The sequence below is a fragment of the Carassius gibelio genome, chromosome B16 (assembly GCF_023724105.1).
Source record: "Carassius gibelio isolate Cgi1373 ecotype wild population from Czech Republic chromosome B16, carGib1.2-hapl.c, whole genome shotgun sequence".
NCBI lineage: Eukaryota > Metazoa > Chordata > Actinopteri > Cypriniformes > Cyprinidae > Carassius > Carassius gibelio.
Window position 1 is genome coordinate 7,829,056 of NC_068411.1, and position 13,738 is coordinate 7,842,793.

A 13,738-nucleotide genomic window follows, 5' to 3' on the forward strand; every position below is an offset into this window, starting at 1 on the left:
CCATGACTTCGACAGCTCATTATGGAGGTCAGAAACCCATCCTCCTGCTTACTACGTTTGGGGGTCTCTTGTTCGTGTGGCCAGTCAAGCTGCAACCTGTCCACCGCGCGAGTAACCACCTCGAGCAGTTTCTTGACCGATTTCCTCTCATGAGAGAGGAAGCGTGGATCTGGTGACACCGTAAGCGAAAGCGACGAGGTGCATGCGACGAGGAGCCTCATGCATGTCGTTCGCTCCTCATGCAGATCCACATGAGAGCCCTTCGATAAAAAGGAGGGTGCAGTCTGAAAATAGCTCAGACAAGCATGAAGCATCTTCACTGAGATCAGTTCACAATGCTCGTACTCACCCATCTCTAAAGCCAGAACCGTGTGCTCTTCCCCCAAACAAACAAAACAGTAATCATGTGTATCCAGCTCATACAAAGGACGAGAGCATGGAAGAACACAACACTTACCATTTCGTTGGCTCATCCTACAAAAATCTTCCTGACGCACACATGCACAGAATTATCTGAAGACCAAAGACCTGTTGATGCACCTGTGGCTTATCTATTTATAACCCCGATTTGCGGGCATGCCCAGATGACGTCATCAACCGAGGTTATATTACCACCGGGTCAATTCTATCGACGTGTTACACACATAATTCACAGCTGGTCTCGAATAAGACGTTTCCCAACGTTTCCCAATTAATTTCATTTCCCAAAGCACCGACTGAAGTTTTTGAAGGCTGGTTTCATGAATATGACAACTAGTCCATTGTACTCCAGTGGCCTCCACAGTCAATCCATTTAACTCTAAATCCAACATGAATGCACAGCAAACACATCTGCAGACATTGCGTGATTCTTGTTTCACCACAGACCAGAATCTCTTGACGTGCCCCAATTGACATACTTATGCACCATTATACAATTTTTTTTTTTTTTGTATAAATAATGGGTCTGAGGGAAAAAGAAATGTCTGATATCACAATTCTGTAAACTTGCCATTTATGTAAGCTAGACACAACTTTATACTGCTTGCTGCTAATCATACATAAACACAGACAAAATCATGAAATAAAGTATCTAAACAAAAAGTTTCATGGTTGAAGCAAAATAAAAAACACATAAGATATTCACTGTGAGAAATGTTTGCTTTGCTTGACTAAGTGCTGTTTCAACCGCTAGTATTTAACAGATTTTTCCATCCAAGTGCCATATAAAGAGAATTTATGCCATTTGAAAGGCAGTATAAATTTACTGCAGAAAACACACTTACTCTAAAAATGCTTTTATGACGTGAAATATAAAAAGTCAGTTAAGCCTTAATATTTGCTTGCATGTTTTGAAGCTATATTTAGTAATACATTTACATTTAGTCCTTTTGCAGATGCTTTTATCCAAAGCAACTTACAATTGGGGAATACATAAAGTGATTCTTCTTAAAGAGGCAAACAGACATGAGAAATGCTCATAATACCAAGTTTCAGGAATTTGTTCAAGTACAAGCTTGAAGAAGAAATAAATAAAGAGAAAGACAAAGTTATTATTATTATTATTTTTATTTTTTTATTCAGGATGAAGTCAAGTAGCATCGAAAGAGATGAGTTTTCAGCTGTCGCTTGAAAATATTCCTGGGATTCAGCATTCTGGATAGGGGTTGGAAGATCATTCCACCAGCCAGGGATCCACGCTGCTACCATTGGATTATCTGGTTGAAATAAGAGATAGAGCTGTGTGTCATCAGCATAGCAATGGTAGCAGAAACCATGTGCCTGTATGATGGGACCTAGTGATGTAGTGTATATGGAGAAGAGCAGGGGTCCAAGAACTGATCCCTGAGGAAACCAGTGACCAGGTGATGTGCTTTGGATACCTATCCTCCCCAGGCCACCCTGAAAGACCCACCAGTGAGATAGGATTCAAACCAACAAAGTGGAATCCCTGTTATGCCCAGTGATGTGAGGGCAGACAGGAGGATCATGTTAAGTATAATAATTCTTAACATAAATTTAGATTTATTATTATTTTCAATATTTTAAAAAGTAAAAAAAAGGAGACCAAGAATTGTTATAGAATTGAATCATGATTCGTAGAATCTTAATCTGATTGAATTGCTAGGTGCCTAAAGTAGCCCAGCCATAATAAAAAATTAAGAGTAATCTGGTCATAATGAAAATTCCAACAACTTTCAACATTTGGTTTATAGTTAGGCCAGCACCACACCATTATAAACCAGCCTAAACCAGCATGGGTATTAATGCTGATCTAAGCAGACCTTTTCATCAAAGTTGTTAGCAAAGACACAACTTTTTCCACATGTAACAAACTTATTATCCAAGACAGAGTAATTTAATTTCCAACAGATGTCCCACACTGTTAATACTGTTGGCATTGCTCCACTGTGAAGATTAGCCAGAAAGAGATATTACAGACAGAAAATGTGCTAGCAGAAGAGAGCCTGGAAGAAGGAGTGATGATAGTAAAGCATATTTGTTAGAAAGAGAGCAATAGTCACCCTCCAACACAACTTACTGCTAGCATTTTACAAACAAAAAACTAAATCAACCTTCTTAGTGGGAAAACACATTCAACATAAGACATCTGACATGACATGCCATTATGTCCTAATAGTTAGGGCTGGGTGATATGGGCAAAACAAAAATCATATGTCTGTATTTTTTTGGCTGATTTGCGATATCCGATATACAGGTGCTAGTAATATATAATTAGAATATCATCAAAAAGTGTATTTATTTCACTAATTCCATTCAAAATGTGAAACTTGTATATTATAGTCATTCATTACACAAAAACTTATATATTTCAAATGTTTATTTCTTTTAATTTTGATGTTTATAACTGACAACTAAGGAAAATCCCAAATTCAATATCTCAGAAAATTAGAATATTGTGAAAAGGTTCAATATTGAAGACACCTGGTGCCACACTCTAATCAGCTAATTAACTCAAAACACCTGCAAAGCCTTTAAATTGTCTCTCAGTCTAGTGTGGGGAAGATACACAAAGAGTGGACTGCAGCTGGAGTCAGTACTTCAAGAACCACTACGCACAGACGTATGCAAGACATGGGTTTCAGCTGTCGCATTTCTTGTGTCAATCTACTATTGAACAACAGACAGCGTCAGAAGCATCTCGCTTCAAAAAGGAATGGACTGCTGCTGAGTTGTCCAAAGTTATTTTCTCTGATGAAAGTAAATTTTGCATTTCCTTTGGATATCAGGGTCCCAGAGTCTAAAGGAAGAGAGGATAGGCACACGATGCATGTTGCTTGAGGTCCAGTGTAAAGTTTCCACAGTCAGTGATGGTTTGGGGTGCCATGTCATCTGCTGGTGTTGGTCCACTGTGTTTTCTGAGGTCCAATGTCAAAACAGCCATATAACAGGAAGTTTTAGAGCACTTCATGCTTCCTGCTGCTGACAAACTTTATGGAGATGCAGATTTAATTTTAAAAACAGGACTTGGCCCCAGCACACAGTGCCAAGGCTTCCAGTCACTGGTTTAAGGACCATGGTTTCCCTGTTCTTAATTGGCCAGCAAACTTGCCTGACCTGAGTATTGTGAAGAGGAAGATGCAATATTTCAGACCCAACAATGCAGAAGAGCTGAAGGCCACTATCAGATCAACCTGTACTCTAATAACACCTGGGCAATGCCACAGATTGATCAACTTCTTGCCATACCGCATTGCTGCAGTAATTTAGACAAAGGAGCCCCAACTGAGTATTGAGTTCTGTACATGCTCATACTTTTCATTTTCATACTTTTTAGTTGGCCAAGATTTCTAAATATCCTTTCTTTGTACTGGTCTTAAGTTACATACTAATTTTATGAGATACTGAATTTGGGATTTTCCTTATTTGTCAGTGATAATCATCAAAATTAAAGAAATAATCATTTGAAATATTTCAGTCTGTGTGTAATGAATGAATATAATATACAAGTTTCACTTTTTGAATGGAATTAGTGAAATAAATAAACGTTTTGATTATATTCTAATTATATGACCAGCACCTGTATATATGTATGTTTAAGTTTTTTTTTTTTTTCATTTGAATTGAAAAAAAATCTGTATTTAATATCAATTTATTTCACTTACTGCCCAATGTTGTCCAACAAAACAATACATATTAAAGGCTATGAAAACAAATAAAGTTAATGTAACCATGTTAGCCTTTATATTATGTGCAAAAAAAGGGTTAAAATCACATTTCATACTAAAACTATAACATTACAATCTAAAAACTAAAATAAGGCTTTTAAAACCCCTTTGCGTGCAAACATCGCTGACGGCCCCAGTTTATTATTGTTTCACTTTCACAGCACATTAAACATCACTGTCTTACTTCATCTGGACAAACTGTGCATCAATGGAAAGTTTAAAGACTCTTGCTTCGATATTTGACCAATATTTTGATAAAACATTGTTGCAGTGACAGATATTTAGTGATTTATGTCAGGAGTGCAAAATAATAAATCCGTATTATGCCACATTTTGAATAGAAATTCACAACTCACTCATATTCAGTCACGTCAAAAGCGGTTTATTTGTGTTCACATAGACTCACTGAACAGCGTCAATAAGGATTTACAGACCAAAGATGCATATCTGCGGAGATATATGGATATATTTACTGATGTTTACTTCATATTTCTTCAGACAGAATCGTCATTTCTATTCATTTTCCACGGATTTACGCGATCAGATGATAAACAGCCTCTCCCAGCGATCTGTGTGTGCGTGCAGTAGTCACAGCTCGTGCGGTGTGTGACTCAGACTCTGATTGGGTCTTTCAAACGTCAATCTTAGAGTTTCATATCTGGACACCGCCCCATCGTGTCACATGCTTCCTGCACACTTCCTGGTAGTTATCTGGCCAAAACAACGAGACTTAGGTCTCTGCAGAACAAAAGTGGGCGTTTATCACCATGTGGGTGGTTTAAAACTGCTGGGTGTTTCTGAATCATGCAATCTAAATGATCCCCCTTACTCAACCCCACCCCTAAACCTAACGTCACTATTACATCAACCAATCAGGTATCATGGTGTAAAAACACCTTGATCTTGTAACTCCCATTACTTTCTTGCAGAGACCTATACTTGAAAACAACACTGAAACACCTCTGTACACACAAAATATCCGAATAATAAACCCGCGATTACGATAGTAAAGCTTGGTATGAGAATTTCTTGAGATCTGGGGCGTTTTTATAAAAAAAATCGAAAATGTACATCGGAAATGCTAACTTGTGCAGCGATGAAAAAGGCTACAAATAACATATTTTTACAACAGTAAACGACCAAATTCCACCCCTGATCGCTAAAGGAAGTTATTATAAACACTCGATCGGGGTTTAAAGTGAGTTTTGAGTAAAAGTGTACTAATAATTTCATAAATTGTCAGATGTAGCTTGATGCTAACGTTAGCACCAATGCTACTAATAGCAGGTGCTTTTCTTCTTCATAATGCATTTTTGTCTCAATAATTCACGTAAGGTCGTAAGAAAATGTTTTGTTGTATTTTTATAGTAAGACTTTTGATAAATAAGGGCTAAATGCAAAGAGAGACTGAAGTGAGATCGCTGCTTTGTTAAGCCTGAAAAACCACAATCAAGGCTAATAAAGGTGGAATAAAAACAAAAGAATAATGATAAAAGAATAATGCGGATAATGTGTCATACCTGGCGGAGGTGTGAAAGACTCATTTGGTGAGAACAATAGAATAATGAATTGGGCAGCTTTCAACAGTGAAACATACACAAAGAGCACAGGAATGTTTACATGTGAGATCTTACAGAGATGACAAGGGCCATAAATCAATCTGATTAGCCTTCTCTAAAAACACACATGACATGGCCTTAGAAAATATTTCATAAAATTCACAGTTTTACAGAATCGATTATGAAATTTTTTATGAAGTCTTGGAAGACTTGTGGCCTTAGCTACACTGTGTTTTCAAACTCATTTCCTACATCAACAATTTTTTAGATACATTTAGAACATATGTTTTTAATATTTTTATTTTTGTTTTTATGTTTGAGCTTATATATCTCTATTATCATAACAGTCTGAGTGATTCTGATTCCTGAACAGTAAACTTTAAAGTGTCAGCTTTGTGAACAAAGGTTGATTATGTATCTAGTCAGAAAGAATCATGAGCAGAAACCTTTTTATTTTGGGTATGTAATTTCGGTCTCCATGCCAAAAAAGGGGGGTTACTAGTAAGGGGTTAAAGCAGAAGTTAAATTCACTAAAATAAAAATGAAAATAAATGAGAACAAAAACACAGAGTTGTCTTAGGCTATTTTATTATTCCATTGCAGTCTCTTTACAGTCAGTGCTATTATAAAAGTAGACTTATTTGTGTGATTATAATTATAGCACTCCTATTTAATTTAGCTCTGTCTGTTTGGCGCGCATGCTGTTTGGTGGCTCATTCACTGAAGTTTAGCGGAAAATCCCAGAAAAGAAGGCTCATGCACTTCTGACAGAAAAGTTTTAATTTTCCATGACTTTTTAACATTTACAGATGGAGGATATAGCTGTGGAATGTAAGTTATGCATTCAAGAAGACAGCACATCTCAGCGCAAGTAGCCTGTGTCTCAGTCAGAGGCACATGCAGCCTTTCTGTCTGAGCATATGATGGGCCAGCCCGCTTAAACTACTGCAAAACAAAATTATAAACTATGTCTTACCATTTTTTAAAGGCCTTAATATGAAGTTTGTCACACGTTAAGAACAAACTGGATTAAGCACTTTGTCTGAAGCAGCTTTGTCTTCCACTATATTTTCAGATGTGCTTGTATCAAACTACTGTATATCGATATAAACGGTATTGCCTCATATCGAATCGCTTATAAAGAAAATATCAATATACCGCTCAGCCCTACTAATAGTGGACAATAATTTACTACATTCCCTGGATGAGCAGAAGACTAAAATCACACTGTCCAGACTGTAACATAATCTCATTTACCCTGTGATAGTGCCAGAGTGTCATATTCTTATCATGTTGAGAGATTAGCTGTGTGTCATGGTTGGTAAACCGTGATCTCGGGGGGTTTACACTTTGTGGTGAATTCTGTGTGTTCTGCGTCTGCACTGATTAGTTGTGGGCGTCTCCGTTAATTGTATCAGCAACAGCTGCCACTCATTACTCACCCACTATATAATGGCTTGTCTCACGTCTTGTGTTTGTGAGATCATTGTTTCATGTCCGATGTGGTTCCCCTGTTTGTTTGGCTCTCAGTGTTGTTTGCGTTTGGATGTCTGTGTTTCCCCAGAACCTCTTCCACTCTTCGCACGTTCACTCAGCCACGGACACTTACCTTCGGCTCTATTCCCTGCAGTTCCTGTGCCACTCTCTCCTGCTGCCTACACGCCGACGTCATCCGGATTACTCACCTTCTCTCCGTCATCAACTGGATTCCTCACCTCTTCACCCTCTCCATGGATTATCGTTGTCTCATCGTCCCTGTTTGTGTACTCCGATTATATCTTCCCATTAAAATTGTTAACTCGCATTTGCTTTCAGACTGTCCTTTCACCCACCGTCACACTGTGAGATAAAAAGCTTCATCTTTGCATTGGCTGTTGACATCTTTCTTTTCTTCCATTTAAAAATTAGCTAAATATACAGTATTTTGAATTTGAACCATGTCTGTCCAATGTGTGAATGACTGATTCAGACTGGTTTTGTGAATAACAATTTTGGTCTGTTCCCCAAACAAAGCTATTATGACTTCAGAAGACTATAACACAGAAGGTTTAGGAACAAAGATACTTTTGCATGCTTTTTGAAGCTTCCAAGGCTTAGTTCTCAGCACAGACTGACCAGAGCAATCTTCCAAATGTTTTCTTTTGTGTTCCATGGAAGAAAGCAACTCATATGGGTTTAGAACAACATGAGGTCAATAAACTTTTTTTTTTTTTTTTCAGGGGAAGTTAGTTTATTATTTCTTATATCTTACCTCTGTTAAATATTTTCAGCTTGGGACTGGCTTTCATTTTTAAGTGCATCTAACTAATCTGAGCCTTGTAAATTCTGCAAAATCACTGTCTTCGAGTGTCCCACTTTGTCTCATACCCTGCAGTACAGATGTCTTTTATTATTATTATTAAATATTTGAACACAAGACTAATTTCAACGATTTCAACTTCAGCAATAGAGACGTCAGTCTGTCAGAGAGGGGTCCCAGACGAAAGTCGTCAGTCTGTAGCGGCTTGAAGGCAGGGCCCTTCTGGGCCCTCAGCACCGTGGGCAAATCTCATGAAGGGATGGTAGGGGGACAAGGTGGATTCAGCCTGCTGGCACCCCTTAGAAAGCGGATGATGGGGAAAAGCACAAACAAAGGAAGTTGGGCCTGTCGTAGGCCAACACATCCTTGGTCTTTGAGAAAAATATTGGACAGCGAGAATTGTCTTCTGAGGCAATGAGATCCACCTAGGCATTGCCTAAGATCTCCCAGATCCTCTGAACCATATGAGGACGGAGTTTCCACTCAGGGGACATTGCTCCTTGATAACATGTCAGTCCATGTAGTCCATGTACTTCATAAAAGTGTGGGGGGCCAGAAAGTATGCATTCAGTAGAAAGAACTAGTCTCTTGAGCGAATTTGTGCAAGTACCTGTTTTAGTGTAGTCATCCTGAACAACCTTTTTATGAGAGAATGATCAAGGTGTCCGAGATCAAGGTTGGGCCGGAGGCCACCATCTTTTTTGGGGGATGAGGAAGTAGCAGCTCCTGGAAGCCTAACTCGCTCTGAGCTGGGTGAACCATTTTTATGGCTCATATCGACAGCAAATTCATCCCCTCTGAGTGCAGGATGTGTGCATCTTTGCTCTAAACTGGGGTGGGAACCACACAGTTGTATGCCAGGGTATTCAAGTGAATTACAGTGAATAACCTTGTTTTATTGTCTCCAACATCCAGTTTGGCAGTACAGGGATGGCCTGTCAGGCCTCAGTCCATTTGAAAAGGGGTTGTATTAAATTGAGAGGCTGGTCGCTGTATGGGGACCCCACAATCAGAGGAGGAAATTTCCTTCACCTGAAAATGTTTACAGAAAATGCTTTGCTAGACTTAATGCTCTCATAGCAGAGCAGTCAGCCCCCGTGCATGCTGCCTCAGCATGGGCATGGCCCTGATGCATCAAATTTGAAGTTGTCAGTGATAATAATCATTAGTGACAGCATTCTCTTTTAACCCACCTTAAAAGGATCAAACCGCTCATTAGAAGAGGAGTTTTAATGATCTTTATGTGTAAACACTCTGGCAGATCAAAAATGTTGTGTCCATCCTCTCAAATCCATTTGTAGTGGATGAGGGGAGGGGTGGGGCCATCTTTATTCAAGAAGGAGAGCCACGGGAAAACATCCTTGTTGATCCTGGAACAACATTCCAATCAATCAATCAGAATTGAGATATAACTTTTCAGAAAATATCTGTTTTAGGCTTGCAACCAGTGTTAGTTGCTTCTACACCCTTGTAAATCAGCGATCATTTCCAACTGATTTTAGGTATAAATTAAGGGTAGGTTTAGGTTTAGGGTAAGGGATTGGTTTAAGTGTATATTTTTGGACAATAATGTTGATCCAGGATCATCAGAAGATTTGGATCCAGGAGCATGTCTTACTTCAAATTAGGTCTGTGCGATATGGACAAAAAAAACCTATCAGGATTTTTTGATCAATTTTGGGTTTCAATTTTAATAATGATTTTGGCAATCATAAATGCATTCAGTATAAATTTGAAACATATGTCCAAAAGAAAACCCATGAGTGTCATGATTCTGCCCTCGTGTCCTTGATTTTTCCTAGTCTTGAGGCAGGATCATGACAGACCCGTGTTTTGTGTACAAGCACATGGCCTTGCCTTTGGGCCATGTGCTTGTGTTGTCTCGTTCCCTTGCCCCGCCCCCTTTGTTAACCTAGTCGTGTCTTGATTGTCCCATCTGTGCCACCTGTCGTGTCTTGATTGTTCCCTCTATTTAGCTTTCCTAGTGTGCTCTGTCTTGCGTCGGTTCATTGAGATTTGTTCATCACTTGTGATTGTACCTGTTCCTGAAGAAGTGTTTTGTATTTCTGTGAGTGTTTGTTTATAGTTAGTGTTCCCGTGCTTTGAGTCTTTGTTTATCCCGTTAACTCAGTCCTGTTCAGTTATTTTGTATTTCCCTAGTCAGTGTTTTCCCCCTCGTGGGTTTTTGTTTTCCCTTTTTGTTAAATAAATCCTGTGTTTAGTCACTTCCTGTCTGCACCTGAGTTCCTCCCTTACCAAGATCCTGACAGAATGAACCGACCACCAAGGAACTCAGCAGACAGGAGGCAATGCTGGATGGCATCAGCCAGCCAGCGAGATTGTTTTGAGGGCTCTCGCCTTGTGGTGTTCCGGGGGACCAGGGGAGGTCGTTCCGGAGCGAGCGGGCGAGAGGAGGAGCCCCAGAGGTCCCCACCTACCCAGCTGCCGGCGATCCCGGAGGGTCGTGTCCTGGCCGTGGCAACCCTGGGGGGTCAGTCAAGCCCCTCCCAGAGTCCTGAGGTGCCCTCCTCAGCCAGCAGTCTCCCCATGAAACGAGGGAGACGGTTTTCATGGGAGTCAACTTCTGAGTCTTCGGCGTCCGAGACTGCCCTGCCCGAGACCAAACTCCCCCAACCCGCCTCTGACCCAGCTGTGGCCTCTGCACCGCGCCCAAGGAGGAAGAGGAGGAAGAGGGGGCCTGCCGGTCCTGTGACCCTGTCTCCTCCCGTGCCAGCAGCGGAGAGCGCTGGCGTGGCCGTGCCAGCAGCGGAGAGCGCTGGCGTGGCCGTGCCAGCAGCGGAGAGCGCTGGCGTGCCCGTGCCAGCAGCGGAGAGCGCTGGCGTGCCCGTGCCAGCAGCGGTGGGCGTGCCCGACCCAGCAGCGGTGAGCGTGCCCGTGCCAGCAGCGGAGAGAGCTGGCGTGCCCGTGCCAGCAGCGGTGAGAGCTGGCGTGCCCGTGCCAGCAGCGGTGAGCGCTGGCGTGCCCGAGCCAGCAGCGGTGAGCGTGTCCGAGCCAGCAGCGGTGAGCGCTGGCGTGCCCGAGCCGGCAAAGAAGAGGGCAGTATGCAAGTCGGCAGTCGTGAGAGCGCAGGAGAGTGCCGCGGCCGACTCTGCAGCAAAGACTTTAGTTCAGTGTATCTCATCTCGTAAGGAGATGCCAATTGTCTTAGCGGCTAAAGCCTTTTCTGATTATTTGTCTAGTCTTGTCCGTATCCTAGAAGTCCCCGTCAGTCCTGTCTTGTCCTCAGACCCTGTCCCCAGAAATCCCGAGTGTCCTGATGTCGTCTCCCCGTGTCCCGTAGATGTCGTCTCCCCGTGTCCCGTGAGTGTTGCCCCGTGTCCTGCTGATGTAGTCATGTATCCTGTTGATGTGGCCCCGTGTCCCGTAGATGTCCCGTGTCCTGTTGTCCCCCCGTGTCCAGTAGATGTTGCCCCGTGTCCCGTAGATGTCCCGTGTCCAGTAGATGTTGTCGTCCCGTGTCCAGTAGATGTTGTTCCCCCGTGTCCAGCTGTCGTCTCCCCGCGTCCCGTAAGTCTTGCCCCGCGTCCCGTAAGTGTTGCCCCGCGTCCCTTGTCTGCTCCTATCATGTCCCCTGTCAGTTGTCCCGAGACCCCTCCCCGCCCCTCACCACCCAGACCTGCCCGTACCCCCCGTCGTCAGCCTTCGTCCTGTCCTCCTAAAACTCCTGCCCCACCCACTCACCCTGGTCTGTCCCCCATGAACTTTGTGGTCCCGCCTCCTCCCCTTCCCTGTTTGTTTTTTTTGATTTGTCACCCTAACCCTGCCGTTGTGTACTCATGTTTGCCTTTGTTGTTATTTGTCATGTCTTGTTGGTTTGTGTCTGTGTCCCAGTCTGTCATGTCAGTCATGTCTCGTGTTTGATGTTCCCTTGAGGAGCGTCTGGAAGCCGCTCCTTAAGGGAGGGGTTCTGTCATGATTCTGCCCTCGTGTCCTTGATTTTTCCTAGTCTTGAGGCAGGATCATGACAGACCCGTGTTTTGTGTACAAGCACATGGCCTTGCCTTTGGGCCATGTGCTTGTGTTGTCTCGTTCCCTTGCCCCGCCCCCTTTGTTAACCTAGTCGTGTCTTGATTGTCCCATCTGTGCCACCTGTCGTGTCTTGATTGTTCCCTCTATTTAGCTTTCCTAGTGTGCTCTGTCTTGCGTCGGTTCATTGAGATTTGTTCATCACTTGTGATTGTACCTGTTCCTGAAGAAGTGTTTTGTATTTCTGTGAGTGTTTGTTTATAGTTAGTGTTCCCGTGCTTTGAGTCTTTGTTTATCCCGTTAACTCAGTCCTGTTCAGTTATTTTGTATTTCCCTAGTCAGTGTTTTCCCCCTCGTGGGTTTTTGTTTTCCCTTTTTGTTAAATAAATCCTGTGTTTAGTCACTTCCTGTCTGCACCTGAGTTCCTCCCTTACCAAGATCCTGACAATGAGAGCTTTATCAAAAAGTTTTAACATGTCTCTAGAACAATCACTAAGTAAAGATGTCAAACTAAATCTAGACATATGGCAAAAAATGATATTAAAAAAATAAAATAAAACCCATGTTCAGGTATGTTTCTTTTTTTTTTTTGCCATGCATTGGTCATAAAGCTCACTGTAGCAGTGCCTCAGGTGTTATGTTTTATCGCCCAAGGTTCAAATGTACTCCGTCTGCAGTGCGTATACAGTAAGTTATGTGTACGCGGTTCAGAAGCAGCAACGAGAGCGCATTATTGTTAGGTGAAAGCACATTAAAATAATGCACGAGCGCGAATCTATCCACTCACACACAGATTTCCTTTGCTCTGTTAACAAAACCAGACATGCGTGCTCGGATCATAGACTGTATAAGGCTCAGATACACGCTGCCTTACAACGTGTCTCCTCTCACTCAACCTGTCTCCTGTGCACTCACTTATTTTCCAGGCTACGCCGTTTCTCTCTCAGAGGCTTGCTGAGAGAGGACAAAACACTCATTTTTGCTGAACTTGAACTTTGTTTAAGTTGTATAGTTAAGTATTTTAAATTTCATTTTTGTGAATTTTCTTTTCATGTGGACTTGAATGTTTGTAAAACCTTTGCCTGCAAATCTAAGTAAATGCAATCCAATCAACAAAATCCAGATGGTGCAACCAACATCAAGATTATCCAGCAGAACTATAGCATGGATCGTTCCTGAGTACTGATTTTTTTATATTTACTGATTTTATGTTGATGCAATGATGCTTTAACAAAGATGTCAGAGTCATCAGCTGACTGGGTGCAACATGTGTGGGATGAGCAGGATCTCCACAAACACTGCCACCACATCTACTACAGCTGTGAAGCTGCAGACATTAAAGAAAAGTGCTTGCATGATCTCATTTAAAAGTGGAGCAAGCCAAGGCCTTTGATGTTCTTCATGTTGTGCCACATGGGGCGCACATGGCCAACTCATGAACACGACTATTAAAGCTCTGTGAGAGCAGAGAGGCCCTGCCAGCTCGGGCGTCTTTGCTGTTATGTCTATCACTCAAGCACTTTCATGCGGGCTTCCCCATCCCATCAGCCTACGTCTGGGGTCACTGCACTTTCTACAATGCCTCCTTCCACATCAAACCCCAGCCAGCAGGATATATCCTCTCTCTTACTCCTGCTTTCACACAGTCTCTTCTCTCTCCTATGGAAAGGGGAAGAAGGTGGGGGATACCTTGTTTCTGGGTGAGGATGGTGAGGGGCTCTAGG

At 42.2% G+C, this 13,738-nt stretch overlaps 1 protein-coding gene across 1 annotated transcript; it reads left to right on the forward strand.

Annotated features, from left to right (window-relative positions):
* The first annotated feature begins 9,823 nt into the window (after positions 1-9,823).
* On the forward strand, positions 9,824-12,417 carry LOC127974449 (uncharacterized). The gene is made up of 2 exons (XM_052577687.1): positions 9,824-11,352; positions 11,452-12,417. Exons 1-2 carry the CDS (start codon positions 10,299-10,301, stop codon positions 11,907-11,909), a joined length of 1,512 nt encoding a protein of 503 aa, XP_052433647.1. The 5' UTR covers positions 9,824-10,298; the 3' UTR covers positions 11,910-12,417.
* Positions 12,418-13,738: the final 1,321 nt, after the last annotated feature.